The sequence below is a fragment of the Arxiozyma heterogenica genome (genome assembly GCF_036370985.1).
Source record: "Arxiozyma heterogenica strain weizmannii chromosome Unknown scaffold_5, whole genome shotgun sequence".
NCBI lineage: Eukaryota > Fungi > Ascomycota > Saccharomycetes > Saccharomycetales > Saccharomycetaceae > Arxiozyma > Arxiozyma heterogenica.
Window position 1 is genome coordinate 536,226 of NW_027042658.1, and position 26,197 is coordinate 562,422.

The 26,197-nt window shown below is 30.3% G+C and overlaps 9 protein-coding genes across 9 annotated transcripts; 1 reads left to right on the top strand and 8 right to left on the bottom strand.

Moving 5' to 3' along the window:
• Positions 1-369: 369 nt before the first annotated feature.
• PMA1 (H(+)-exporting P2-type ATPase PMA1) lies at positions 370-3,078 on the bottom strand (the record flags this gene model as incomplete). The annotated part of the gene is made up of 1 exon (XM_064860579.1): positions 370-3,078. One exon carries the CDS (start codon positions 3,076-3,078, stop codon positions 370-372), a length of 2,709 nt encoding a protein of 902 aa, XP_064717596.1.
• Positions 3,079-9,395: 6,317 nt separating this feature from the next.
• PMC1 (calcium-transporting ATPase PMC1) lies at positions 9,396-13,091 on the top strand (the record flags this gene model as incomplete). Its single annotated transcript, XM_064860580.1, has 1 exon — positions 9,396-13,091. The coding sequence occupies one exon, from the start codon at positions 9,396-9,398 to the stop codon at positions 13,089-13,091; it is 3,696 nt and encodes a 1,231-aa protein (XP_064717597.1).
• A 241-nt stretch (positions 13,092-13,332) lies between these two features.
• On the bottom strand, positions 13,333-14,289 carry COG7 (Golgi transport complex subunit COG7; the record flags this gene model as incomplete). Its single annotated transcript, XM_064860581.1, has 1 exon — positions 13,333-14,289. The coding sequence occupies one exon, from the start codon at positions 14,287-14,289 to the stop codon at positions 13,333-13,335; it is 957 nt and encodes a 318-aa protein (XP_064717598.1).
• A 2,188-nt stretch (positions 14,290-16,477) lies between these two features.
• On the bottom strand, positions 16,478-17,776 carry PWA37_004079 (uncharacterized protein; the record flags this gene model as incomplete). Its single annotated transcript, XM_064860582.1, has 1 exon — positions 16,478-17,776. One exon carries the CDS (start codon positions 17,774-17,776, stop codon positions 16,478-16,480), a length of 1,299 nt encoding a protein of 432 aa, XP_064717599.1.
• Positions 17,777-19,484: 1,708 nt separating this feature from the next.
• RPN14 (Rpn14p) lies at positions 19,485-20,855 on the bottom strand (the record flags this gene model as incomplete). The annotated part of the gene is made up of 1 exon (XM_064860583.1): positions 19,485-20,855. One exon carries the CDS (start codon positions 20,853-20,855, stop codon positions 19,485-19,487), a length of 1,371 nt encoding a protein of 456 aa, XP_064717600.1.
• A 295-nt stretch (positions 20,856-21,150) lies between these two features.
• On the bottom strand, positions 21,151-21,816 carry PWA37_004081 (uncharacterized protein; the record flags this gene model as incomplete). The annotated part of the gene is made up of 1 exon (XM_064860584.1): positions 21,151-21,816. The coding sequence occupies one exon, from the start codon at positions 21,814-21,816 to the stop codon at positions 21,151-21,153; it is 666 nt and encodes a 221-aa protein (XP_064717601.1).
• Positions 21,817-22,799: 983 nt separating this feature from the next.
• On the bottom strand, positions 22,800-23,441 carry PWA37_004082 (Zn(II)2Cys6 transcription factor domain-containing protein; the record flags this gene model as incomplete). The annotated part of the gene is made up of 1 exon (XM_064860585.1): positions 22,800-23,441. The coding sequence occupies one exon, from the start codon at positions 23,439-23,441 to the stop codon at positions 22,800-22,802; it is 642 nt and encodes a 213-aa protein (XP_064717602.1).
• A 373-nt stretch (positions 23,442-23,814) lies between these two features.
• On the bottom strand, positions 23,815-24,720 carry PWA37_004083 (uncharacterized protein; the record flags this gene model as incomplete). The annotated part of the gene is made up of 1 exon (XM_064860586.1): positions 23,815-24,720. One exon carries the CDS (start codon positions 24,718-24,720, stop codon positions 23,815-23,817), a length of 906 nt encoding a protein of 301 aa, XP_064717603.1.
• Positions 24,721-24,973: 253 nt separating this feature from the next.
• On the bottom strand, positions 24,974-25,969 carry ECT1 (ethanolamine-phosphate cytidylyltransferase; the record flags this gene model as incomplete). Its single annotated transcript, XM_064860587.1, has 1 exon — positions 24,974-25,969. One exon carries the CDS (start codon positions 25,967-25,969, stop codon positions 24,974-24,976), a length of 996 nt encoding a protein of 331 aa, XP_064717604.1.
• Between the last annotated feature and the right edge of the window lie 228 nt (positions 25,970-26,197).

The window sequence follows — 26,197 nt, forward strand, 5'->3', positions numbered from 1 at the left end:
ATGCAGATAAAATTAAGTGTGTGTGTAACCGCATCCCAAACCAAACTCAAACAAAGATGCCCTCTAAACCGTCCCAATGTACTATATTAAAAAATGTGTGTGTAGTAATTAAAATAATACCATTAAAACACAAGTTACTGCCACGTTATAATTCCTTGACTGTAAGAAAACAAAACCGACGACAGAGAAGAATCACAACTCAAAAAATGATCTGAATTGTTAAGCAAACTTGATGTAGAAAAAAAAGTTTATCAATATTCATAAAAATAAAGAAATAAAAAATTATTAATAAGGAATGTCCCTACTGAACTATGATATTAAAATAAAAGAAATTTAAAGCATATTCGAGAAACCAAAATGCAAGTTGCTTTACATTTCCTTTTCGTGTTGAGTGGAAACTCTTCTCATAGCGGCTAAGAAATCTTCGACAGATCTGGTAGACTTTTGTTCTCTCAATGGCTTACCGTTCATTAATCTGTCAAAGGCATCAGATTCAGACATTTCATAGTAAGCACCACCTAAGACACAGAAGACACCAATGGACCAGATGTAGATACGGACGACAGTAACAATGTCAGTCCAGTTTTGAGACCACCAACCGAATAAGGTGAACATAGTAGCAATGATATCGACAGCAAAGACAGCACCAGCTAATTGCCAAGATGGAATAGAAGTCCAGAATGGACCAACAGCTCTGGTGATGAAAATTAACCAGTTTTCGGTTAAAGAGATTTCCAGGAACATAACACCATCAATAGAACCGAAGTTTTGGATAATACCACCCTTTGGTAGGAACATGGTAGTTAAGGCGATCCAGGAACCAACAGCTAAGATGATACCCAAAATGATAGACATACCCCATAATCTTGGTAAGTTCCACTTGACTGGCTTTTGAGAGTATGGAGCGTTATCATAAGCAATAGCTAAGGTGGCGACATCGGCGAAAATAGCAATAAAGACAATTAAGTCAATGTCTAAGGAAGTATCCAAAATAGCAATCCATAAACCTAAGAAAATTTCTAAGTGTAAGGATAAAGCAATACGGTAAACAACATAAGAGTACATTCTGTGGAAAATTTGTCTGGAAGTCTTCAAGGCATCAATAATAGCAGATAAACCTGGGGCTAAGAAAACAATATCAGCAGCAGATCTAGCAGCATCGGTGGCACCTTCGACAGCAATACCAGTATCAGCCTTCTTTAAGGAAGGAGCATCATTAACACCATCACCAGTCATAGCAACCAAGTAACCTCTGTTTTGTAAGATTTCGACAACTCTGTACTTGTGTTGTGGGAAGACTTCAGCAAAACCGTCAGCATTTTCAACAAAATCAGCTAATTCAGAACCTGGCATGTCAGAAGCACCACCTAAACCTAATCTTTCAGCATTGTAGATGTTGGTACCTAAACCTAATTGTCTACAGGTTTCCTTGGCAATACCAACAGCATCACCAGTTAACATCTTGACTCTCAAACCTAAACGTCTAGCTTCAGCAACAGTTTCAGCGGTATCGTCTCTTGGTGGATCCATACATGGCATAACACCTAAGATTTCCCAGTGACCTTCACCTCTCTTTCTTGCAACACCTAAAGCTCTGAAACCTCTGGAGGCTAGTTCAGCAACCTTGTTTTCGTAGTTTTCATGAATATCTTCTGGGATTGGGTGGTCTTCTTCGACAGTCTTTAAAACGAATAATGGAGCACCCTTGACACAGACAATTCTTTCACCTTCTGGGGATTCGACAACAGCAGTAACCTTCTTGGAAACTGGGTCGAATGGGTGGAATTCAAGAACCTTGTATTTGGTTAAAGCATTCTTGGCAGTTGGGTATTGAGCTAAAGCCTTTAAGAAAGCCCTGTCGATGGCATCCAAACCCTTCTTCTTTCTGGAAGCAGCTAAACAAGCAGTTAACATCAAATCGTCAGCAGAAACACCTTCAACAGTGTATGGTTCGTGTAAGGACAACTTGTTCTTGGTCAAAGTACCAGTCTTATCGGAACATAAGATTTCGACACCAGCTAAAGATTCAATAGCAGATAACTTTTGAACAATAGCTTGCTTCTTAGCCAAGTAAGCAGCACCGACAGCCATGGTGGTGGTAACAACAGCTGGTAAACCGACTGGAACACCAATAATGGTAATACCTAAAGTGTATCTTAAGATTCTAACAATACCATCAGTTCTGTAGAAGGAAGCAGTCCAGACTAATAACAAGGTGATAATGACCAAAACTAACAAGATAGTACCAATACCGTTTAAGACTTCAGTGAAGTGACCTTGACCACCGGCAGCCTTGTTGACTAAAGCAGCAGCTCTACCGACGAAAGTGTTGTCACCAGTAGCAGTAACGACCATGAAACCCTCACCTCTCTTAACAGTAGAGGAGGAGAAAGTTTGGTCACCGTAGTGCTTGTCAACAGCTAAGGATTCACCAGTAATAGCAGACTGGTCAACTTGAACGAAACAACCTTCAGTAACAATTCTACCATCAGCTGGAATAATAGTACCTTCTTCCATTTGTAAGATATCACCTGGAACAACTTCATTGGCTGGGACTTCAACTAATTGACCATCTCTGATCAAGATAGCAGAGTTAGCTAAAGTCTTTTTTAATTCATCGACAATAGAACCAGCTTGGAATTCTTGAATGAAACCAACACAAGCGTTTAACATTAACAAACCACAGATAACACCAAAATCGACCCAATCAGACAAACCAGCAGCTAAAATGGCAGCAGCTTCCATAACAAATTGAATTGGACCGATGAAGAACATAAGGAACTTAACAACAAGAGATTCGTTCTCCTCAGACATTTGGTTAAGACCGTACTTCTTTCTTCTTCTGAGAACTTCATCAGTAGTCAAACCGTAAGATGGGTCGGTTTGCAACAACTCTTCTGGGACGAGTCTGGCTTCACCAGCAGCGGCATGTTCATCTTCTTCATCGTCACCGTCATCTAAACCATGGTTGGATTGTAATTCTTCGATTAAGGCATCGATATCATCATCTTCGGATTCTTCACCGGAAGATTCATAAACATCCTTTGGAGGTTTTTCTTCAGTAATGGATTCAGACATATTTATATGTTTAAATGAAATCTAATCTTTTTTTAACGAAAAGAAAAGTGTAGATCTTTACTATTAAAATATTAGTAATTAAGTAAAATGTAAAAAAAAAAAATTCCAAAATTTATGGAGAGGATAAAAGAGGGACGAACTAATAGAAAGATACTATCGTGTATAAAATGGGGTATTAAAAAGAATAGAAATCAGTTATCGGTTTGCTTTGTGTTTGGGTAAAAAGGGAGAGAGTGGGAGTTAAAGAGAAGAAAGAAGGAAATTCTCGAGGTAAGGAATTTGGGTGTGTTAGCTTTTATATAAAATTTGAGCAAGAAACAAAGAGAACATTTTGCTACGGACGAATTGAACTGACAAGTTTACTTTGCTTGATTGGTAAGATGAGAGGTTTTTTTTTTCCATCTATTACTATTTTTCTATTCATTGAGATTACCCACGTAATTGATTGACTAAGTAAAAACGATAAATAAGAGTGAACAATGAGATAAGGAATATTATGATGGGTAGAACAATTCATAGTAGAAGAATGAGAACAAGAAAAAAAAAGAAACATGAAAAAACGAGATGAAACAGAGAGAAACGAAACTGGTAATGAGATAAAAACGACAAAAGAACTAATGAAGTGAAAAAGGTTCTTTATTTGTTGTTATTTTACCGGAAATGGATAGGTGCTGGTACGTAATATAAACAAACAAATAAATAAAACAAATAAAAAAATAAGAACTCAAAAAGGGAAGTCAATGAAGAAAGAATAGTTTTTAGAGAAGTAATAGGGTGTCTGGAAGTCGAGATTTGAAGAGGTTTTACCAGGATGGTAATCCCGAGACCAAAAGAGGAAATGCCCTACAGTTCCTCCAGGAGAAGAGAAAATATCTCAGCATTTCTAAATTAGAAATAAACAAAAAAGATGAAAAAAAAAAAAAGAAAAAGAAAAAGAAAAAACAGTTTTCTTTTTTTAAGATTCTTTTTTCTTGATGCCTCATCTCATTTCTCGAAAAGATACCAAATAGCCAATGCCGATCAAATCAGGAAATACGATAAAGAAAGAATAAAAAAAAAAGTAAAGTAAACAATTCTAACATATTTTGGCTTTCCCAAAAGTAATATTTATTTTGTCCAAAAATGGACATTCGCCGTCCAAATTAGGTAAACTGTGAATGAAGGGCCGAAAGAAGAAAAACTCAAATAAAAAAAATAAATACGAGATCACCCAATTAGGAAAAAAAAGAAACAAAAATAAATAAATAAACAATTCTCTTCTATTATTTAATCAACGTTTTACTGATATGATATCATTTTCATAATAATACACATCTTCGCAAAAAGAATGTTAATTTAGGATATATGTCATCGCTTTTAGCCAATTGGAATTAGAAACACAAGAACGGAATTCTCAATTTCAAGATAAAAAAAATGACGAAATTCAAATTGGTAGAAAAAAAAATCATAAAATAGCTCAACTGCATATTTTAAGAATAAAAAATAACAAATTGAATGACATTGTTCAGAAGACAAAGAAAATTATCAGAGTAAACAATAGTATCAGATTCTTTGGAATATAATATTATTGAATCACAATATTTTACTTTGAGATAAAAAAAATATATTATCGAAAAACAGGAAGTTTTGTGCTTGTACTGAAAGGAAAAAAAGAAACAGGAATTCTTTTTTTTTTCCTTTTTGTTTAAAAATATTCTTCAAGTAAACAACATCGTTAATACTTCTTAAGATGAATACTTTGTATACAGAGTTTTCTAGACAAATTAGGAAACTAAGACACCTTATCAAGTCGTAGATGTCATTTTTCATAAATAAATTTGCCACTCAACCTTGATCAAAAATTTGTCCTGGACGAGGGTATCCGAAAAAGAAAAACACATCACAAAAAGGGCACTGTGATTTCTTTATGAGGTTTTCTTTAAAAAAAAAAAGAAAATATATAACTTTTTACGATTTTTTTTCTCAAATGGCAAAAATGATAAGTAAATAAATGGACTTCCGAAACAAAGAAGTGAGTAAACAAATACACAAATAGAGAAACTTTACTTTCACTGTATAATAATAACGTCATATATACATATATATATATATATATATGTGTGTGTGTGTGTATTTACTTAGATAGTAAATGCTAAACGACGTCGGATAGTATACCCACAATTTGTAATGCTAGTCGATGTGTGTTTTTCTATTTTGATTCAGTTTCGCTTAGATTGTATTTGATAGTCTGTCTAAGGGGACGACTGAATCGTATTCGGCAGAGTCATACTGTCTTGGATTGCGTAATTGATAATGCTGATATACTTTACTCTTTGTTCTCCATCACATAATCTTTTATTTCTTTAGAAGCTTCAGAAAGAATATTTGCTATCAATGTATTGTTGTTGCTCTTTTCATGTCTTTTATCATTAATATAACCAATAGAATGATTGTAAATTATTTTATCACAATTCAATGGTTCCCTATTCATGGAAAGAATATTGCATTATTGTGATTGTTGCATTGTTCTTTTATGAACAGAGTAGATATATAGGGTAACCTTGTTTCTTGTAATTCTCCAACAATTATATGGAATTGATGTAGAACACCATCTAGATGTATATTATTCATGATTACTGAGTTAAAGTATTTTTCCCTTTTTTTCTTCTGTTCTGTTCATTGGATTGTAACCAAGATCGATAGTTAGGTAATCCCCTTTCAAGTTTGTTAAGAAATTTTCGCCGTAATTTGATTTCTATTTTTGTTTTTCACCTTTGACAAGTGAACTTTGCGTAGTAGTCAATTTTAACTGGTAAAGATGTAGACACTTCTTTGTTACCTTTTTGAAAAATGTTTAGACCACAAGGATTTGGTATCTCTTTCTCAGCTTTTGCGAAAAATGGTTAATATTATTAGTTGAATTGCTACTGTTTTTTTTTTATACAGTTACAGATATCAGGAAACCTAATCTTGATTTGTTTTCCGATAAACTCTTCTAAGTTGCCTATAATTTCAATGAGTGATGGTGTTTTATTGTATTTTTCTTTTTTTATAAACTAATTTGAGAGCAACAAAAGTGTGATTCTTTGAAGATTAAAGTTTAAGAATATACTTATAATTTTAATTTTTCAGATATTAGATTCTTTTAGACTATTTTATCTTTACGACAATTTATAACATCTTGGCTACACTAGAAAGGTGGAAAAAAAAACATCTAGCCCTTCATCTTTTTTTACACGGATAGATTTTGCCAAAGATATACAGCCGTTCTAATATTAAGTTTTTGTATGCATCAGACTATCTCTTTAATAAGTTCAGATTCTTTCACTTTTACCTTTATCTTTCTTTTTTTTATTTACTTTTTTTTTAGGGGGAAGAGAAGAAAAGTTCATTGGCTTAAATTCCAATTTATTCTACTGAAATCAGTAAAGATACTATATAAGACTGAATATAGATATTTAGAGTAGTTTTCTGAATTTATTTTTTAAAGTTGTCTGGTAAGACAAACGACCTTAGAAGTGTTTTTGTTTTTAAATAAATAATTATACAATTAAAAGTGTTAACGGTTAATATTATTTATGTAATTTTCATGCATTTTTATTCAAAATTGGTATGAAATAGGTTGTTTCTGTTGTATAGTGCACAATGTAATGTTTCTTGAGACTCACTTTATTAAATTGATTTACTTTGAAAAATCGATTTTACGGTAAATCTTATGGTCATCCACTTTTTGTTTTGTTTTTCTTTTTTTTTTTTTTTTTTTGGTGGAAAAAATGGCATCACTCTAGAGTAATGCAAAAACAATATCTAATGTTCATAACAAAGGATTTAGATTTTTTGCAAAAGGGATGTAGTTTTTTTTTTTGTTTTTGTCAAGTATAGAAGCATATCTTGTAGGTCATCTACAAGGGAAAACTTATCTTTGATAAATATGTGTATTAATTTTTATAATCATGATAAAGGTTCAATCATATAGTTTCTTCTAATAAAAGGATTTTATAGAATTTCAGTAAAAGATAATTGTATTAGTAATAAAGTGCTAAAAAAAAATGAATGTTTGTACAATCTTTTTTTATTTAACTTATCTTCTAAGAAGAGGTTTTCGATAGGGTCATGTAAATAACCTATTCTTTTTATAATATATATTAATTTGGGTAAGTTTTTGTATTTAGTTTTTTCTATGATTTGCAAAAAAAAAAAAAAAAAAAAAAAGATCATCTTGATTATCTAATTAAAACAATTAATATTATAAAAAAGTACAATTATATCTATATTCTTATGAGTATGTTTATTTATTATACAAATAGGGACTGCAATCATATTTTGTAAATTTATAGAAAATATTGTTATCTATTTTCAATAACAGAAAGAATAAGGTAAGAAAAAAGGAGCAAGAATGTTAGACAATTTAGAAAAAAAATAAACTTTTTTAATAGGTTGATCTGAGTTTTTTTTTATTACTAATGATTAGTTTGTTTGTAAATATATTCACGTTGAGTGTAATTTTATACTATTGTATGGTCTTTTTTATTTTTTTTTTTATACAAAATATTATAATTTTGTTTATTTTTAATTGTATTCTGTCAAATATTATTTGTAAAAAAAAAATACAGTTAGCTTAAGAAGAAAGCAAATAAAAAAGGGAAAAGATAGAAGAAAAACACAAACATACAAAAGTATAAAGAAAGACAATAATGTATATACGTATTACACACACACACACACACATATATATTTACATCATTGCTAGAATAAATCCATAGAAAATCTACAGAGACTAAGATATTTAACTCGACTTAAAAGAAAAGGGCTGTAAAGCATTACTTTATGAGACCCATATATATTTTTTTATTTCTTGGTTTTAGTTGAACAAGTAACTTCTATCAAAACAAAAAAACGCAAAGTAAAACTCTTAACGGTTTGAAATTTATGTAAAGATTATATTTTATTCATTAGATTTATTTTCAAATCTCTTAATCTGTTACCTTATTAATAATATCGAAAAAATAAAAAGAGAATAGTATGAAAAGTTCTTTAATAAAGATTTTTATAAGCTTCAATTCCCATCTTTCTTATTATTATAATTATTATTTACTCGTAAGCATCTCAGTCCTTAGGATGGATTACCCAGCCTAATCCAAATAAATGAAAAAAAAAGAAAGAGAGAAGCACAGCCACCTTTTTTCTTTATGGGACATATCTTATAGACATGGACAAATGAATATATAGAATAAATATTGAAGTATTGTATGAAAAATTAAGACAAAACTGGTCTTTTAGTAGGTTCATATATTTCTTTTAAGACAAATAACATAAATAGGACAAATACATAATATACAATTAGGAAAAAGGAAAAAAAAAATAAAAGACAAGGGAGAGAGAGAAAGAGAGAGAGTATGTACATGTGTGCGTGCGTGTATAAGATGCTGTATCTTGTATTCTGTTTAATATGTTATCTTTTGTGTTCAATGACTATAACTTAACTAATTAATACACAATAATATAATATCTTTTGTTAATCACACACAAAGAAACAGGGCTTATATGAGTCGAAATGTTGGTAATAAAAAAAAAGACAATTGAAAACTTTTTATATTTCCTTCTTTTCTTTCTTTTTTGTGGCCACTCGCCCTGCCTTCTTTCCCCTTCGCCTGCCCCCCTAAATTTTTCTATTCTCTTTTCTGCATCTCTTTTCTTTTCTTTTATTCTTTCCACCTTTTCCTCTCCCCTTCCCACGTTAATAATAATAATCAATAAAACAAACAAAAGGAGGAAGGAGGAAACTGATTAAAATATTAGTGAGGCAGAGTATACCCCACGAGGATAAAAGAAAAAGAGAGAAAAAAAAGAAAGAGAAAAAGAATAGCAGATAGTCATACAAATAAACAAACAAACATAAACATATACATATACATAGACATGGTTATAGATATTCGATATAGATATTTGTAACGCTTGATTCCTTTTGTATAGATCGAACTTTGTTTTTTTTTCTTTCTTTATAAAAACTAAATTAGAGAATCTAATCAATTAATTCCTTATTTCCCTTCTTCTTTTCTTTTCTTTTCTCTCTTTTCTTAATCTTAATTTTTTTGTTATGTAACGGAATAAGCTTGAAGAATATAACAAACAAAAAGAATCATTTAATTTAAGTTTGTTTTATCTCCATATTTTATATGGTTAAATTATCTTAGTATCTACTATTCAAAGACAAAATTTATTATCTACCCAATAGTTTTCTTATTCTGAAGTTTAAACTTTCTCAATAAACACCCGTATACCACATATACACCCCATAGACATCCACCTGTTCTAGATATTTATATACTCATATTATTATGACTATTATAAATGAAAGAACTACTAAGAACTCTGTTTATACACCGTTAAACGTGGGTAATGGAAATAAAACAGATAACAACAACAATAACAAAACTTCATACAATTCGATAGAACAAGAACCACATGATTTAGACTTCACATTATCTGTCAACGATCTAAATAAATTACATAACCCCAAATCTTTGAAAGAATTCAATCAATTATTTCAAAATGATGAAAATAATCTATATCACTTTCTACATACTTCCTTATCAAATGGTATCGAGTATCCACCAGAAATGTTTTTAAGATTGCCCATTAAAAGAAGAACTACTATTGCATTCGAAAAAGTTAAATCCAAAACTCCACTAAATCACCCACCACCACCAAAATATGTCATTTGGAATAGGTATAAAAAATACGGGGATAACAAATTACCCGATAGAATCCCCAAAACTCTATGGCAACTGATAGTAGAAGCTTTAAAAGATCAAACCATGTTATTATTATCATTTGCTGCAATCATATCCTTTGTCCTAGGGCTATACGAATACTTTTTCCAACCTCCTGAATATGATCCTAAGGGAAATCCAATAAAACAAGTGGATTGGATTGAAGGAGTCGCTATTATGATGGCCGTTATAGTCGTCGTATTAGTAGGTGCAATCAATGATTACCAAAAAGAATTACAATTTGTTAAATTGAATCAAAAAAAGGAGAATAGAAAAATTGTGGTTATTAGGAAAGGAAAAGAAACTTTGATCTCAATCTACAATCTTTTAGTCGGTGATATCATCTGTCTACAGACCGGTGATGTGGTCCCCGCGGATTCCATCCTTGTGGAAGGTGAGTGTGAAGCAGATGAATCGTCAATCACTGGTGAATCCGATACAATCAAAAAAGTAGATCTTCATCACGCATTGACAAAATATAATAGTAACTTCTCACTATCGTCGCCAGATCCAACTCTGCCTTTACCTGATATCGGTGAAAGAAACAGCAAAGGAGAAAAAGTTCCTGATTGTATGTTAATCTCTGGTTCCAAATTGCTCTCAGGTTTAGGTAAAGCTGTGGTAACCTCTGTTGGAACAAACTCTATATATGGAAGAACAATGATGTCTTTGAAAGTCGAACCAGATCCAACACCCTTACAAGAGAGACTGAGTCAATTGGCAGATAATATATCGGTATATGGTTGTGTAGCTGCAATCATCTTATTTTCTGTCCTTTTTATAAGGTTCCTATTCAACACTTTATTACCTAATGGAAAATTCCATGATCTAACAAGAGCTGAAAAGGGTACTAAATTCATGAACATCTTTATTACTGCTATTACAATAATAGTTGTCGCTGTTCCAGAAGGACTACCATTGGCTGTCACTTTGGCTTTGGCATTTGCTACAACAAGAATGACCAAAGATGGTAATCTTGTAAGAGAATTAAGGGCTTGTGAAACCATGGGTTCAGCTACCGCTGTTTGTTCAGATAAAACTGGTACATTAACAGAAAATATTATGACTGTCATCAAAGGTGTCATAGCATCTTATGGCTTTCATGATTATTCTGATCTACTCACGACTACCGGAAGTAATGGGACTATTAGTACTATGAACTCTTCTACTGTCACCCCAGCCACTACTGCTACTACTCCTGTTCTATTCGATAAAATCATACCTGATGTCAATAAAAATATTATCTTTACCAACATTATTTTAAATTCTACTGCATTTGAAAATAAGGATTATAAGGATAATAACACTACTGCTACTCCTGTGATTTCTAGACAAGAAGAAGACGTGAATGGTGCTGTTGATGAAGACCTAATAAAAAGAATTAAACATGGAAGACAAGAGCCATACATTGGTTCTAAGACAGAAACGGCGTTATTATCATGGTCTAAAGATCAAACTAAACAATTAAAATGGGGTCAATTACAAACTTTACGTGAAGAATATCAAAAGTATTTCAATATTGATAATATTGTACAAATCATCCCTTTCGAAAGTTCCAGAAAATGGTCGGGTGTAGTAGTTCATTATCCAAATGGGGATTTCTATAGATTTTTCATAAAAGGTGCTGCTGAGATTGTTTCAAGTTATTGCAAGTACAAATACAATGAAAAATTTGAATTAATCAAAATCGATGAAACTATTGAAAATGAGATAAACGCAAATATTAGAGAATTAGCTAATGATGCTCTAAGAGCAATCTCTCTAGCACACTGTGATTTCTATAATTTGAAAAAATGGCCACCAAAAGAGTTTGTAGACACCTCCATAAATAAAGACGATTCTGAGAATGACACGCCATCTCCTGAATTAATTCTCACCAAAACATATCATAATAAGAGCAATAATTGCGGATTAATATTGGATGGTGTTTTGGGTATCCAGGATCCGTTACGTGAGGGTGTCAAAGATTCGGTATTACAATGTCAAAATGCTGGTGTCACTGTTAGAATGGTTACTGGGGATAATATTATAACAGCAAAGGCAATTGCCAGGAACTGTAACATACTGGACAATAGTATTTTCAACAATGTAGACTGTGCTATGGAAGGTCCAAAGTTTCGACAATTAACACCTGAGGAAAGAATTAAAGCCTTGCCAAATTTAAGAGTTCTTGCTAGGTCATCTCCTGAAGATAAAAGATTATTAATTGGAACGCTGAAGAGTATGGGTAATGTTGTCGCTGTTACTGGTGATGGGACCAATGATGCACCAGCTCTCAAATTAGCAGATGTTGGTTTTTCTATGGGTATTTCTGGTACAGAAGTAGCTAGAGAAGCTTCTGATATCATTTTAATGACAGATAATTTTTCTGCCATCGTTAATGCTATTAAATGGGGGAGATGTGTTTCTATATCCATTAAAAAATTCATTCAGTTTCAATTAATTGTCAACGTTACTGCAGTGATCTTAACCTTTGTATCAGCTGTGTCTTCTGAAAATGAGACTTCTGTATTAACCGCTGTGCAATTATTGTGGGTTAATTTAATTATGGATACCTTAGCAGCCTTAGCTTTAGCAACAGATAAACCTGATAACAATATTATGAACAAAAAACCAAGAGGAAGATCAACTCCTCTGATTGCACCATCTACATGGAAAATGATCTTAGGACAAGCAATGGTTCAACTTACCGTTACATTTATTTTACATTTCCATGGTAAATCGATTTTTTATTCTGATATGGAAGAAATCACTGGTGTTCAACAGCAATCGTTGAATGCAATGACATTTAATACATTTGTTTGGTTACAATTTTTTACGCTGTTAGTTTCCAGGAAGTTGGATGAGGCTGATGGTATAAAAGATTGGCGCAAAAGAATATCCTGTAACAATATAAACTTCTTCCAGGACCTATTCAGAAATTACTATTTTATTTCTATTCTAATTATTATTGGTTTGTGTCAAATTCTAATTATGAAATTTGGTGGTACAGCATTCTCAATAGCTCCTCAAACAATGTCTATGTGGGTAACTGCCGTTGGCTGTGGTATGTTATCATTACCTGTTGGTGCACTTATTAGAATATGCCCTGATGAGTGGGCATTAGCCATTTTCCCATCTCGGTTATGGCACGTAATACAATGTTTAATAGGCCTTAAGTGGTTAAGAAATATTACGAACCACTACACAGGTACTAATATTAATGATGAAGAAGCCTTACTGAATGAATCAAATGAAAATAATTCTGATGTTTTCTTTTAAAAAGAGAAAAATGGCAACTTAGACTAAACACTGCCATCTAGAACTAAAGAAGCGTCCCATACTACTGAGTAATTACTATATTTACGTTCAAAATTTTATCCATCACCTATACATAATATCATTTTTCATTATACAATTTATGTCCTCGGTATTTATATAATATAAATATGTATATATATATATCATTTGTAGTTATGTTTTTCAACTTTTTTATTCATAAAGTTCTTTGTTCTTTGCATTTTTATTCTTCATTTACAATATCCTTCAACTCGAGATATTTAGTAGAACTTTGTGATATAGATTTTGAAAACTCTTGATACTCTTTATAAAATTTATCAAAACTCTTAAACACATCTGTTAATTTAACCAATTTCTCTATTTTAGATAAAATTTCTTTATTCACAACATCAGAATCTTCTTCCTGTGCTGCCTTTTCTAAGGTTTGCTCAATTGTTTGTTGTAAAGTAAAAAGTGACACTCTAAAATCGTTAATTGTAAATGTTTTTGCAGGCTCTTCTTCTTTACCTTTCATCTCCCCTGCATTTGAAATAAACAAAATATCCTTCAAAGTGGTAAATACTGTTAACACTTCAATTAATCTTGTCTTTATTAACTTTATATCTTTCAGTTGCTGTATAACACATCTGGTTTTCTCACTTTGATTGATGTTTTGTGTGTCTTTATGTTGTTGACTTAAATCTGTTTCCAACTTGTTTAAGTCATTTTCCAAAGATTTCACCGATGACCCCAGTGTATCAAGATAATATTCCAATTTAGAGACCCCAAAAGCTCCAATATTTCTTACAGGTTTTTCGTTTAATATAGGTGAAGGAAACGTATCATTGTCTGATTTGGTCTTGGTCTCATGTTCTTTCGAATTATGATTATATACTTGATTCTCAATTGGATCTGTGACTGACCAAGTACCAGGTAAACTCTGTGCCAATTTCTCTAAATTCCAAACATTTTTTTCAAGTTCTTTTGTTAAACTTGTTGTATAGAAATCCAATTTGGTTAAAAGGCCAGATGATAGAGAATGAACTTGATTTAAGTTATCTATATCAATATTATTTAAAAGAATATCTACATAGGCTTGAGGTACAAAATCCTCATCTAGAAACATATTAAAAAGATCATCTTTTGATGACATGCTATTAGTATCATCGGCACCAATATCCCTAGTCATTGGATAGTTCATTTTTATTTTGTCACTTTAGATACTTGATTCTATAAACTAAATATTGAAGCGTCTTTGTTTCAATATTTTTGACATTTTTCAATTCATAAACATATGTTTGACAACTCTGCAAGAAAGAAAAAAGGAAAAAAGAAGAATCGGTAATAAGATCGAAATGATTGCCACTAGTGGTACACACCAGTATGTGTAATATGAAGCCAATTTTACTTAAAGAGAAATATGTTTTGAGATTAGTTGGTCACTAGATAGTGAATGTTTAGTTAAAATACTTAAATATATGATAACTGAAAAAAAAAGAATGTATTAACATATTCAATCAACAGATTTAAAAATTACAACAAAGAAAATCTGACAGTATAATGTAAAACATATTATAAAGATTTATTGGAAAATATATTAGTAGTACAAGTTGAACTATTAAGCAAAACTATTTTTAAATGATAATGCACATAATTCAAAGCATATAGACAATGTGATCATTAATCATCTGACTAAGTACTGAATTAAAGAGACAAGAAATTGTCTCAACAAAGTTGGCATATACATTCTTCTATATGTTGTAAGTCCAGTCAGAAGATCAATACAGAAAAGAAATTGAAAGAAGATATATTCATATAATTCTCTAAAATAATCGAAAGAAGTAGCTGCGTCGTTTATTTCAATGAATAAGACAATTTAATATTAGAAGGGAAATATCTAATGAAAATTTTTTTTACAAAACCATTAATCGGAAAACTTATTTTCTTAATTTTTTTTTTGATATGCTATATATTATTCAAAAGTACATTAAGATAGAATTTGATAGTTCTTTTTACATTAGTTATTACATTTTTTCACATAAATGATAATTTCTAAAGGAAAATGAAGGCATAATTTTACAACCATCACTTATAGAGTTGTTGAGTAAAGAGATAAAATAAAAAAATTCTGTCTTCTAAAAAAGTGCAAATTCATTTAGCTAATTATCAATCCAGAGGTACCAATAATATCAGCTGAATTCATATGTACATATTTGTGAACTTTCATATATCTTCTTAGACATTTTCCCATCTGAGTATAGCAAATATAAACAGACAACAAATTTTATATGTCTATCATCAATACTCCTTAGAATTACTTCTCCTCACTGAATTTACTATATTAATATTTTAGTAAATAATGTGATACACAATCTTTCACTTAGATTACATGAGGTAACAAATGATTCTAAACAAATTATTACCTGTATAAAGATCTGAAATATGATAGAATCTTTGAACATTAAACTAGCTTAATATAACTTTTCCAAAAAAAAAAAATAAGACAAAACACATTAGAAAATATTAAATTTATAAAAATAAAACTTATAAAAATAAAGTATAGATATAGAGAAATGAGAAACAAAAATAAGATGAAAGAGAAATCAAAAAAGAAGCAAATGACGCATGTAAAATATTATTCAGACATAAGACAACAACTTATCAACCTGTTATCACAATGGTTCATTAATATTTTACCCTAGATCTGAAGTTTTTATAATATTGTCAACAAGGTACAATTTAAAACCCTGACAAACACTTATTGGTTATCATATTTGAAAATGGGTTTTGTGGTTCTATAAATTGTACTTGATATTGTCAATATAGATTCTTCTATGCAATTATTATTTTCAGGATCCAATTGTAAATCTTATTATTTGAAAAGACGCTAGTATTGTTGATATTTATAGTAATAAAATATCAGATATGAAGAGTCATGGAAGCTATAACAAGTAGTTGTAACAAAAAATAACTTATGAATGAACAGACTAGATAAAGTGACGCACAAAAACTAGTGGCAATTAGATATACCTACATAAAAATAAAAATAGCATTAATGCGATAGATACTAGTTGAATGGATAAAACTGTTGGAATATGAAGTTGTAAAATGAGAGCAGAATTAAAGGACAATAATTGGGATTAAAACCACAGAGATATGAGAGTCTGTGGGAGAGGATAGTGCCAAATATAATAATGGAATTATGTACTATTTCAAAAATTGATAATGGGTTTATTGCAATGGAAATTTTAGAGGAGTTGACAGAAGAAAACTTTGTGAATAATACTGGGCCAGGGTATTAATCAGTAAGTTTACTTCACTATATATTATATAACTCCTCTAAAAACACCAGTAAAGCATACCTTCATATAGAGTTGTGGTTAGGAACTCTAAATGATTTTATAATAAAGATTGGTTATATAAATTCCAATCTTCTTGTTAAATAGCATCAATTGTTGTGCTACTCCACTATCCTTAATACCTCTTGCTATTTGTTTACTTTTTGTGTCCCAAAATGCCTTTATGTAGGTAACAGTATCTCTTTCTAATTGTATCTTTTCCTGTCTTTGTTGCTGCATAATATGTTTCATTTTTAATAGCATCCTATAAGATTTTTCTTCATATTCCTGTGCATATTTTATTTCATGAGGATGAAGTTCTGATAATGGTACGATACCATTTTTTATCTCCAACAGGGTTATAGAGAGTTTTGTACGCTGTAACAAATTAAATCTTTCCTGCCAGGCTAAAAGTTGTTCAGTATGATTCTTCTGCAGTTCTTTTTGTACCGTCCATGGATTTAATTTGGTAGGATGAAGTGTTAGTCTTTCATATTCCTTTGGGCGCATTTTCTGCTTTTTAATTTGGTCTAGTTGCCATTTATATAATTCAGTTTCTTCTGCTTGCTGCTGTTGTTCTCTAAGCAATTGTTCTCTTCTCTGTTTTTCCTTTTCAATCTTTTGAACTCTTGCTAAATCGTCTTGCTTTTCTTGTTCTGTTACATTTTCTTTTAAAGATGACAATTCAGCAAAATAGACGTCTAGCAACTTTATTTGTTCTTTTCTTTCCATCTTTTTTTGACGAATCAATTTGTTCAAAAAATCAATTTCTTCTTGTTGCACTTCCAATTCATCTTGGTCCCATGGGTTGGACTCCAAGTTGAAGTTACATACTCTTTCCTGGAAATGTTTTTCAAATTGTTCGATTTCAATGGTTAAATTTTCAATACTTTCAACTTGAGCATCAATCTGAATATTTTTACCTGCAACAGCATATTGTTTTTTTTCTAGCTCTGTTTCGATAGGTCTCATTTTTTTGGAAGGATTGAAAGTTGGAACGATCTTTTCTTGGAAGAAGATGTCAATCTTATTGATGAACTGTTTTCTTTTCCTTCCAGATGGTCGTTGTTTAACTACTGGTGATTGCTCGTCATTCTTTTTGATAGCAAATAAAGATCTTAATTTGTTCTTAATAGAAGAGCTTTCTTCTGATTGAGCAGTCTGAACTTTTTCAACTATTAAGAAATGTTTGACCTTATGACACACTACAGAAGGATTATCTGCAGCTGAAAGAGAGTGAACTTGCTTAGAGCTTTCATTCTTACTTTTTTTAAAAAATGATTTGAACTTAGACAAATGGTCTTTTGTTGAAGAAACCTTGGATTGTCTTGTTTTTGTACCAAAAACCATTTTTTTGTTTCAAAAATAAGTACGAAATAAAAACTAAAGTGAACTCTGACGCAAAACTTTTTTTGTTGCAACTGAAACACTAATATGATATATACTGATGTCTCGTATCTAAAAAAGTCTATGGTATGGAGATGTTAATACAAAAGAACAAGTGAAAATAAACAAAAAGAATTTAAGAAAAAGTGTTCAGGTGAGTTGTAAAAGAAAGGAAAAGAAACTTTGTGTATGTTTGGCTTTTATATATAAAAAGAAGGTGACATTCTATGATACAAGAAATGTAATTGATTAATAATAAAAGCAAAAACTATATTAAAGGTTTAAAAAAATAAATTAGCAATAGAATAAATCTGTTAATCAATTAAATATATAAATAAAAAATATTTAAATCAGGAAAAGAGTAAACATACATAATTTTTTTATATATTAAAGTGTTTCTATGTATTTTTCTCTATTAATTTTGTGTATACTAACCTCAGAGAAGTTTTACACATAGTGTCACAAAAACCATTATAAAGTGCGAATACTTTTATAAAAAAAATTTCTTTTTTTAGTAAAAGCGTCAGTGTTATAAGTTTAAAACAAAGAGTGAGTTATTTATTGACTAAAAGATATTTGCTTTATTTCTTATGTAGAAAATTCTAACTTAACAGTTTAAATGGTTACTTTGTAAACATTGGATTGGTTGTTTAGTTAAAAATTTCAATCAACAGAGTTTTTTTGATAGAATACATAACAGGCATGCGTCTTTGTTGCGGTAAATTAATTAATATACAAATAACAAATCTGTATACATTATTATTATAACATGTCTGATTGAGCTAACAAGGATTTAAAATATATATATATACATTTTTTTTATTACTTAGCAAGATATGTGAGATGCGAATAGGATGAGACCTTAGATACTTAGGCTTTTAATAATTAAGGAAGACTATATATAGATGAATTGAAGTAAAAAATCTGTTATTATTATAATAAATATACTTTTAAATAATTTTTTGTATCCATTTCCAAATGATTTGAATAAATATTTATTAACTAAGAAAACATTATCAAAGATTGCTTCCCATAAAACACACTATGTATATTTGACATCTATGTTTTGAAAAAACTGAATCCTCTAATTATGTTGAGTGTAGTACTTAAAAAAATAATCCAAACTTTATAAAGCTACGTATTTTTTTTATTATCAAATGTTTTATTTACTATGTTTATTTAATTGAGTACTATTATGAGTCAATGCACTTTCAAAAAACTGGTTACAGAGTGATACGATATAATAATGATAATTTTATTAGGAATAACACTAATTATATAACCATATATCAAATATAATATAGTATGTAAATATTCCAGATTTTATCAAATGTGCTAATTTTAACACGAAATACAACAGTCATTCCATAATATATGTTTGTTTATTTGTTTGTTTTTCACTAAAGGTAAGTGGAGAGGGAACCTCTAAAATATATTAGAGTATATAAATATAATGCAAATTTACATTTTAACGAAATTTTTTATTTACTTTTTAACTTGATTTGATTTGTCGGTTTGTAATGAAAGACAGTATAAAAAAATGAATTCTTTGAGCTAAATAAATTTCTATACGCTTATATACATTAATGCACTAATAAAGATATTTATCAAAAAATATTATTGAAAAAAAAATTAAATAAGGGATAAGTGATTAACTGGTAACACATTGATTCTATTCCATGACTAATAAATCTTGATATATGGAAATAAAACCCCTATTTCCAATGGCTACAACTTCATTTTTTTCACTTAAGTCTTTCTTAACCTGTGTCATATTTTCTGAATCTTGTATAACCAGGTATTGTGTCACTTTATAATCATCACAAACTAAAAACTGTGGCACAGACTCTATTGGTAATATTCCTTCTGCAGTTAACAATATTCTTAAACTTGTATCTATTCCAGCAGAAATGTAAAGTGAGCTTTGATCGTAAGAATATGATGGAGAAGATCCGGACCATACCATTGTGTTAATAGAGTTAAGTGTACCTTCTAATTTTACATGTGATAGTGATTTATTTGGACTTCTAATATCCCATTGTGCCACTACACCATTCTCATAACCTGCAAATAAATAATAATTATTCATATCGAGATTATTTGCAACTACATTACATGTTGATATGAATTCATTTGGTAATTGTAATTGTTCTTTTTTTGTGTAAAGATCATGAAAAGTAATAACACCAGATTCATGAGCTGCTGCAACTTGTTTACCTTCTGTTTCAAATTCCAATTCATGGCTTTTTAATCCTTGTTTGTCTTTTTCTTTCTTGCCCTGATTTTCTCCATCAAAGAGAATAATTGAATTGACAGGATCATAAGGGGTCTCTTTTCTTGTCAACGTGTAAATATTTTGGCCAGAACCACACTCCCATAATCGGATAGTGCCATCACGTCCGGAAGATAGAAAATTTCTTCCTCTACCAAGTAATGCCGTATCTGTAATACCAGCTGTGTGTCCAATAAATGTACGTGGATTTGAATCATCCAATAAAGACCACAATTTGATTTGCATATCATTAGATGCGGATAATAGAACACTTCCGCTGGGAAAACATCTTAACGATGTGATTTCATCTTTATGAACATTCTTCAATATGTTTTTTGATTTCCATTGAGTATCATATGTATGAATTGAACCTGTTTGATCACCTAATATATATCCATCTGGAAATTTAGCTATTGCGCTCCAATTAATATTTAAACAATTGATCGAATTTGTTAAATCTTCTATTGGTGTTTGAAATTGGTATTTTTCGTTGTCCAAAGTAGCTTCATAAATTCGTTCCGAAACCTTTCTAAATTGGTTTTCTTGCGATGTTCCGCAATAATCACCCTCATAATCGCTTACAACTTTATATTGTACATTCTTATTTTTATTGTTGATACTTTCTTGCTTTTGAATTCTATATTCTCTAATAGATTCTGGTGTAATATCTACATTAATATAAAAGGATGGTTCTAAAGTATTTCCTCGATATTGTTCTTCTATTGAAAGATCTTGATAAAAATCGTATTGAATATGACAAGTTCGAATCATAATTCACTCCATAGAATATTTTGATCATATATATGATGATCTTTGGAGTAATTTGTTAAGTTGAAAAGACTATTCTAGTATGTTTACCACTTACAATCAGGAATAAATAAATTTTAAATAAAAGAAAAAAGAAGATGTTTTTTCAATTTACAAATACAATATTATCTAGATGCAAAGTTCATCATAAACGCAATAAAATACAAGGGTAATACACGAAGCGCAACTACAGGAATCTACATATATATATATATATATTATCCCAGAAGTAATACTTTTAATGCTTTCTGTTATTAAATCAATTGAAATCCTCCAACCAATCAATCACAATTTGTTCCGGATCAAACATTTTTATATCAGAACTCCATTGAGCCAAACAATCTTCTAAAACAATACTTTTTTTGTTTTCCAGATTTATATTGCCTGAAGTAAATAGTTCACATTTTTGTAACTGTCTTTTAACTCTTTTTACATGTTCATTATTATTCCACAGAGGTCCATGTGTTTGCCAAACCTTATTCTTGACTGTTTTCATCAAGACAAATTTATACAAATCATTTTTCTTCCATAATGGTGTTAGTTTTAGTTCCATTAATGGTAATAGTTCTTCAATTAGTACTAATTTAAAGCATAAGAGATCAGTATTTATAATTTCCTTCATGTCATCACTAATGGTATTACAAAACGGACGATTGAAATGTTCTAGAGGATATTCCTTTTTTGGATTTTGATACAGATCTCGAAGTACTACAAATAAATATTGCATTACTGTAGATCCTCTGGTATACCACGCAAAATTATTTACATTGTTTTGAATTAAACGTTTCAATGTAGCTAGAAGTAATAGTAGACATAATGGAATCACATCCTCCTTTACATCTTGTGTAGTTTCCAAAATCCAAGTGAGATCATGTGGTTTAAGTAATTCTGCCTCTTCTTTAGCATTATTTACTATCTTAACCATGTGTTTTCTATGCTTCAATATTATACTATGACGATCATTTTTGTTCTTATTAAAAATACTATTTTGTCCATGAATCTTCACTAAGGCGTAATATCTTAAATGTAATCGATATAAAAATACCAGTAACGTACTACAATAATATTCAGTATGAGTATATTTGTTATTTCTTATATTAATGAGTAATTTATTAACCTCTATGTAGAGCTTACTAACTTGTTTTAATAAATTCTGTTTCAGTGATTCAACTAGTGGTGTTTTGGAGACAGTAGAGTCCATTATATCTTTGAAAACTAAATTGATCTTAAATCTTCCAATACTATATTCTATAGGTACCTGTACTGTGGTATCTAAACTAGTTTTGTTTAATGTAGGGGTATTAGTATTAGTAACAAATAATTTTGAGTTTGCTTCAGGAATGGGTACACAAGTTAGAAGAGCTTTACTTGTAGAAAAGGGAAATCCAGAAACAACAGATGCAAATTCCTCCACATATAATATGTAATGCCACAAAAAAATCAAATCTTTATTTCTTGGGTGCAATTCCAGTTTATGTAAAGCAAGCTGTTGGCTTATCCTAACTAACATAGGTGAATAATCTGAAGCATCAACCATGTTGGGGTCTGTAATAAAATTTACTAAAAGGAATGATTGAAGTGATTCTAATACAGGTTTTATAGGAAACTCACTTAGTTTCAAAAGATGTTGATATGCTGCATAATATTTATTACAAAGTAGCAAATCAGGACTAATTCCTGAGGCTACACTGCAATATGCTGAATAAAAGAATATGCTCACAATAAGAAGCAAATCTAAAATGCTAATATCGTTAAAATGATTGTTTTTATGAGTAGAGGTGTTTTTAACACAATTATGAATATTGAGATTTTCCTCTTGGTAAGGATTAGAAGCTGAACTTTCAGTAGTTGATGATAATAAAAAATTATAAATTTTGTCAAGTTTTTTTAACACTTTCGCCTTATTTATTACTGGAATAATTGGATAAACCCATTCAAAAATATTTCGATTTGAGTTCTTGCCATCACAGGTGTTGTTGGAAATAGGTCTAACACTTCATTGGGATTAGTTAAAGAATGAAAACAAAACCTATTGAATTTAGTTATTTCATTTCTAATGAAGTTTTCATCGGATAATATTACTCTTCCATAAGCTTCAGAAGACAGAAATTTGTCATTAATCGAATTAGTAAAAAATGGGTAAAAATATTTTGACTTGTATACTGAATCATCTTCACTAACTTTCCATATTTTTGAATTATCAAAATGAATCCTTTTAGAGAAAAAAGAAGTAGCTTTAGATACATTATTGCCCGAATGGTAACATTCATTATTAATAATATTACCATCAATTTTATTTGAATATCTTTTATCTGAATTTATTAACGCTGATGAATCCAAATTATACACTGGATTTTCCAAAGCTTTACTAAATCCATATTCACATTGGTCCACAGTGCCTCTGGAAACACAAGCACGACAAGGAGTAGCTTTATCGCACTTTAATTTATACTTATAGCAACTTCTACAGGATTTAATGACTCTATTTCTTGTGATTCTTTTCCGTTTTTTAACCGATTGTTCAGAATGTATAGGTTTAGTGACAACCATAACACCATAGTCATTCTCTATAAATATGAGTTATGGGCAATTTAATCCACTATAGGAATAAGAGATTTATCTTTTTTATGTTAAACTTAGCATGTTTAAAAAAAAAAGTCAATACAACAAAGAACCAAAGCTTTTTCAATGAGAAAATGACATCTATTACAGCAAATTTGTTGCAGTTTTTGAGATCAGGAATAATCTTAATTTGTATTTAAATTTCTCGTAATGTTTAAAATTAATCGCAGAATGTTCAAAGAAGAAAACTCTAGCCGCTATTTCTAAGACAGGATGCGTATTTAAATGTTACTGTGCAGAAATAAAAAGAAGCTGTTATATTGATATAAAGATTATTCAAAAATATATATATACATAAAGTCTAGGAGTCCTTCCATAATTTAGACGTGATAAAAATAATACCATTTTTATCTGTAACTTCTCCTGATATTTTGCTCTCACCATTTAACAATTGTTTACTTTGAGTTAATAGACAGTTTATTACTGAGGTACTTATATCCTGATAGAATTGGACCAGATACGTTCCTTGGAAAATAGAGAGTTGTGATTCTAAAAGATTATGGTCCAATAACCACCCTGATACTTTTTGTTGATTTTTTTTTGTATTTATCAAAATTGATGAAGATGATGCTGATGATAATATGCTTCTACCCATGGAATTGGTACAAACCTCTTGTTTCCAACCTGACAAGCTTTCTTCATTAGTTAAGGGTGCTAATCTGATAGTAATACATTTATATCCTTGATTATTATAATAGATTGGAGTTTGTAAGGACTCTTTAATCGAATGGATTCCTTTAACAAAGTTGATCCAAGAATAGTCCATATTATCATCTTCCAATATATCTTGGGTGATAAAATTTTTAACAAAAGAAGTGGATATCAGATCCATTTCTTCAAAAAATGATAAAATAGCAGGTGTCTTTGAATAATCAGATGAATCAACTACACCTTGTATTGATGATGATGATAAAAATAAAGCTGGTGAAGCTGGATATTTCATTATACTTTTAATTGAGTCTTTTTTGTAATAATCTGCCGCAGATAGGGCATCCCAACCGACTAATATACTTAGTAATAGTGATGATACGGCTGCTAAAAGATTAAAAGTGCAAGAAAGCACTGTAGCTGAAATTAGTGGGAATCCAGCACAAGTGAATCCTGTTCCGATTAGTGTTGCTAAATGTGTAACAAATATAACATTATAATCTGAAAGGGAGATACCAGTTTGAGCAATTGATATATTGTTTTCATTAGCGGATTCCATTATATTTTCTTTATTATTATTTGTGTTTCTTTTATCTTAATATTTAAAATTACTCGTATATGAAGAAGTATTGTCTATGCCAATAACTTTATATGTTCCAATTTCTTTGGACTTTTATTGGCACATATAACTAAAAACATTCATCTAAATAACATATATGAGTATATGAAGTATAATATTACAAAAGTTACATGTTGCTAATTTTAGCAATAACTTTATTATTATTAAGCGCTTATTGCTTAAATAATAAATCTTATGTTATGACCATACCTTTACTTTTATTTCTTGCCACATATAAATTTCTTTGTTCTTGGATTCTATCAATTATGACTTGTTTATTTAAGTATTGGCTGAAAGATCCAGTTCCAGAAATAAAATCTGGATTGTCAATGTAAGTAACAAATTTGAACATTTTTCTGAAAGCATCCAAATCATCACTAGGTGTCAATATTAATCCATCCACATATTTACAACTTAGTATACTTAGTGCTCTTTCTTTTAACGTCATAATACAAAACTCTTTATTTCTATCCTGTGGCTCCATTAAACTAATAATAATCTTACAATCTGGATATTTATCATGAATGTTATGTAATTGTTCAATATGGCCTATATGAAATAAATCAAACACACCCATAACTAACACACATGAGTTGAAATCATTGATCTCTAAGCCTTTCACCAAATAATTCTTGAAAGATTTTTCCCAAACATTACAATAATTATCAATCCCATTAATTCCATGTGAATAAAAGCTCAATTCTTTGATAGTGGGATAATATAACCCATTGATTTTATATGATTCATGATTGTTTTCCCCAGTTAAGATTCTTTGAATGATATCTGTTGTGCTTACACCATATGTCCTTTTCACCATTTTAAATCTATTTAAATCCTTCATCTCTTGATAACAGTCCTCGCCATTTGCATCTGTAGTAATGTCATCACCATGAACTACATATACGCATCCATATTTGTCTAACCATTCTGGTTGGGTCACATATGGTGCATTCTCGATAACCTGTGTACACCATCTCAATGCCCTAGCATGAGCATATCTTTCCAAAGTGTGCATGACTGGTGGTCCCTTATTAATAGTGATTTGCTCATCTGTATGGATCCCAACTAACAACTGTGATTGTGTGGGATTTGATGCTGCGCGTCTTGCTTGCAAAAGTGCACCGCAGTGACCATGATGCATGAAATCAAAACATCCGTCTACCCAAATCTTGTTTTCATCTAACCTCATTGTGTTTCTGAACTAATCTGCCTTCCCAAAATAAAATAAAATAAAAAAGATTATAAAGAGAATTTGTGAAATTGTTCTGCTGGATTATTATTGTTGCTGTCATTCAACCATAATAGAACTGGAGAAAGAAATTAGTTAACTAATGTAACATTTGGTGTCAGAATAAATTACAGACTATTTATAACACTGGTATTGGGACTTATACAATACATTTATCGAGGATTTTGT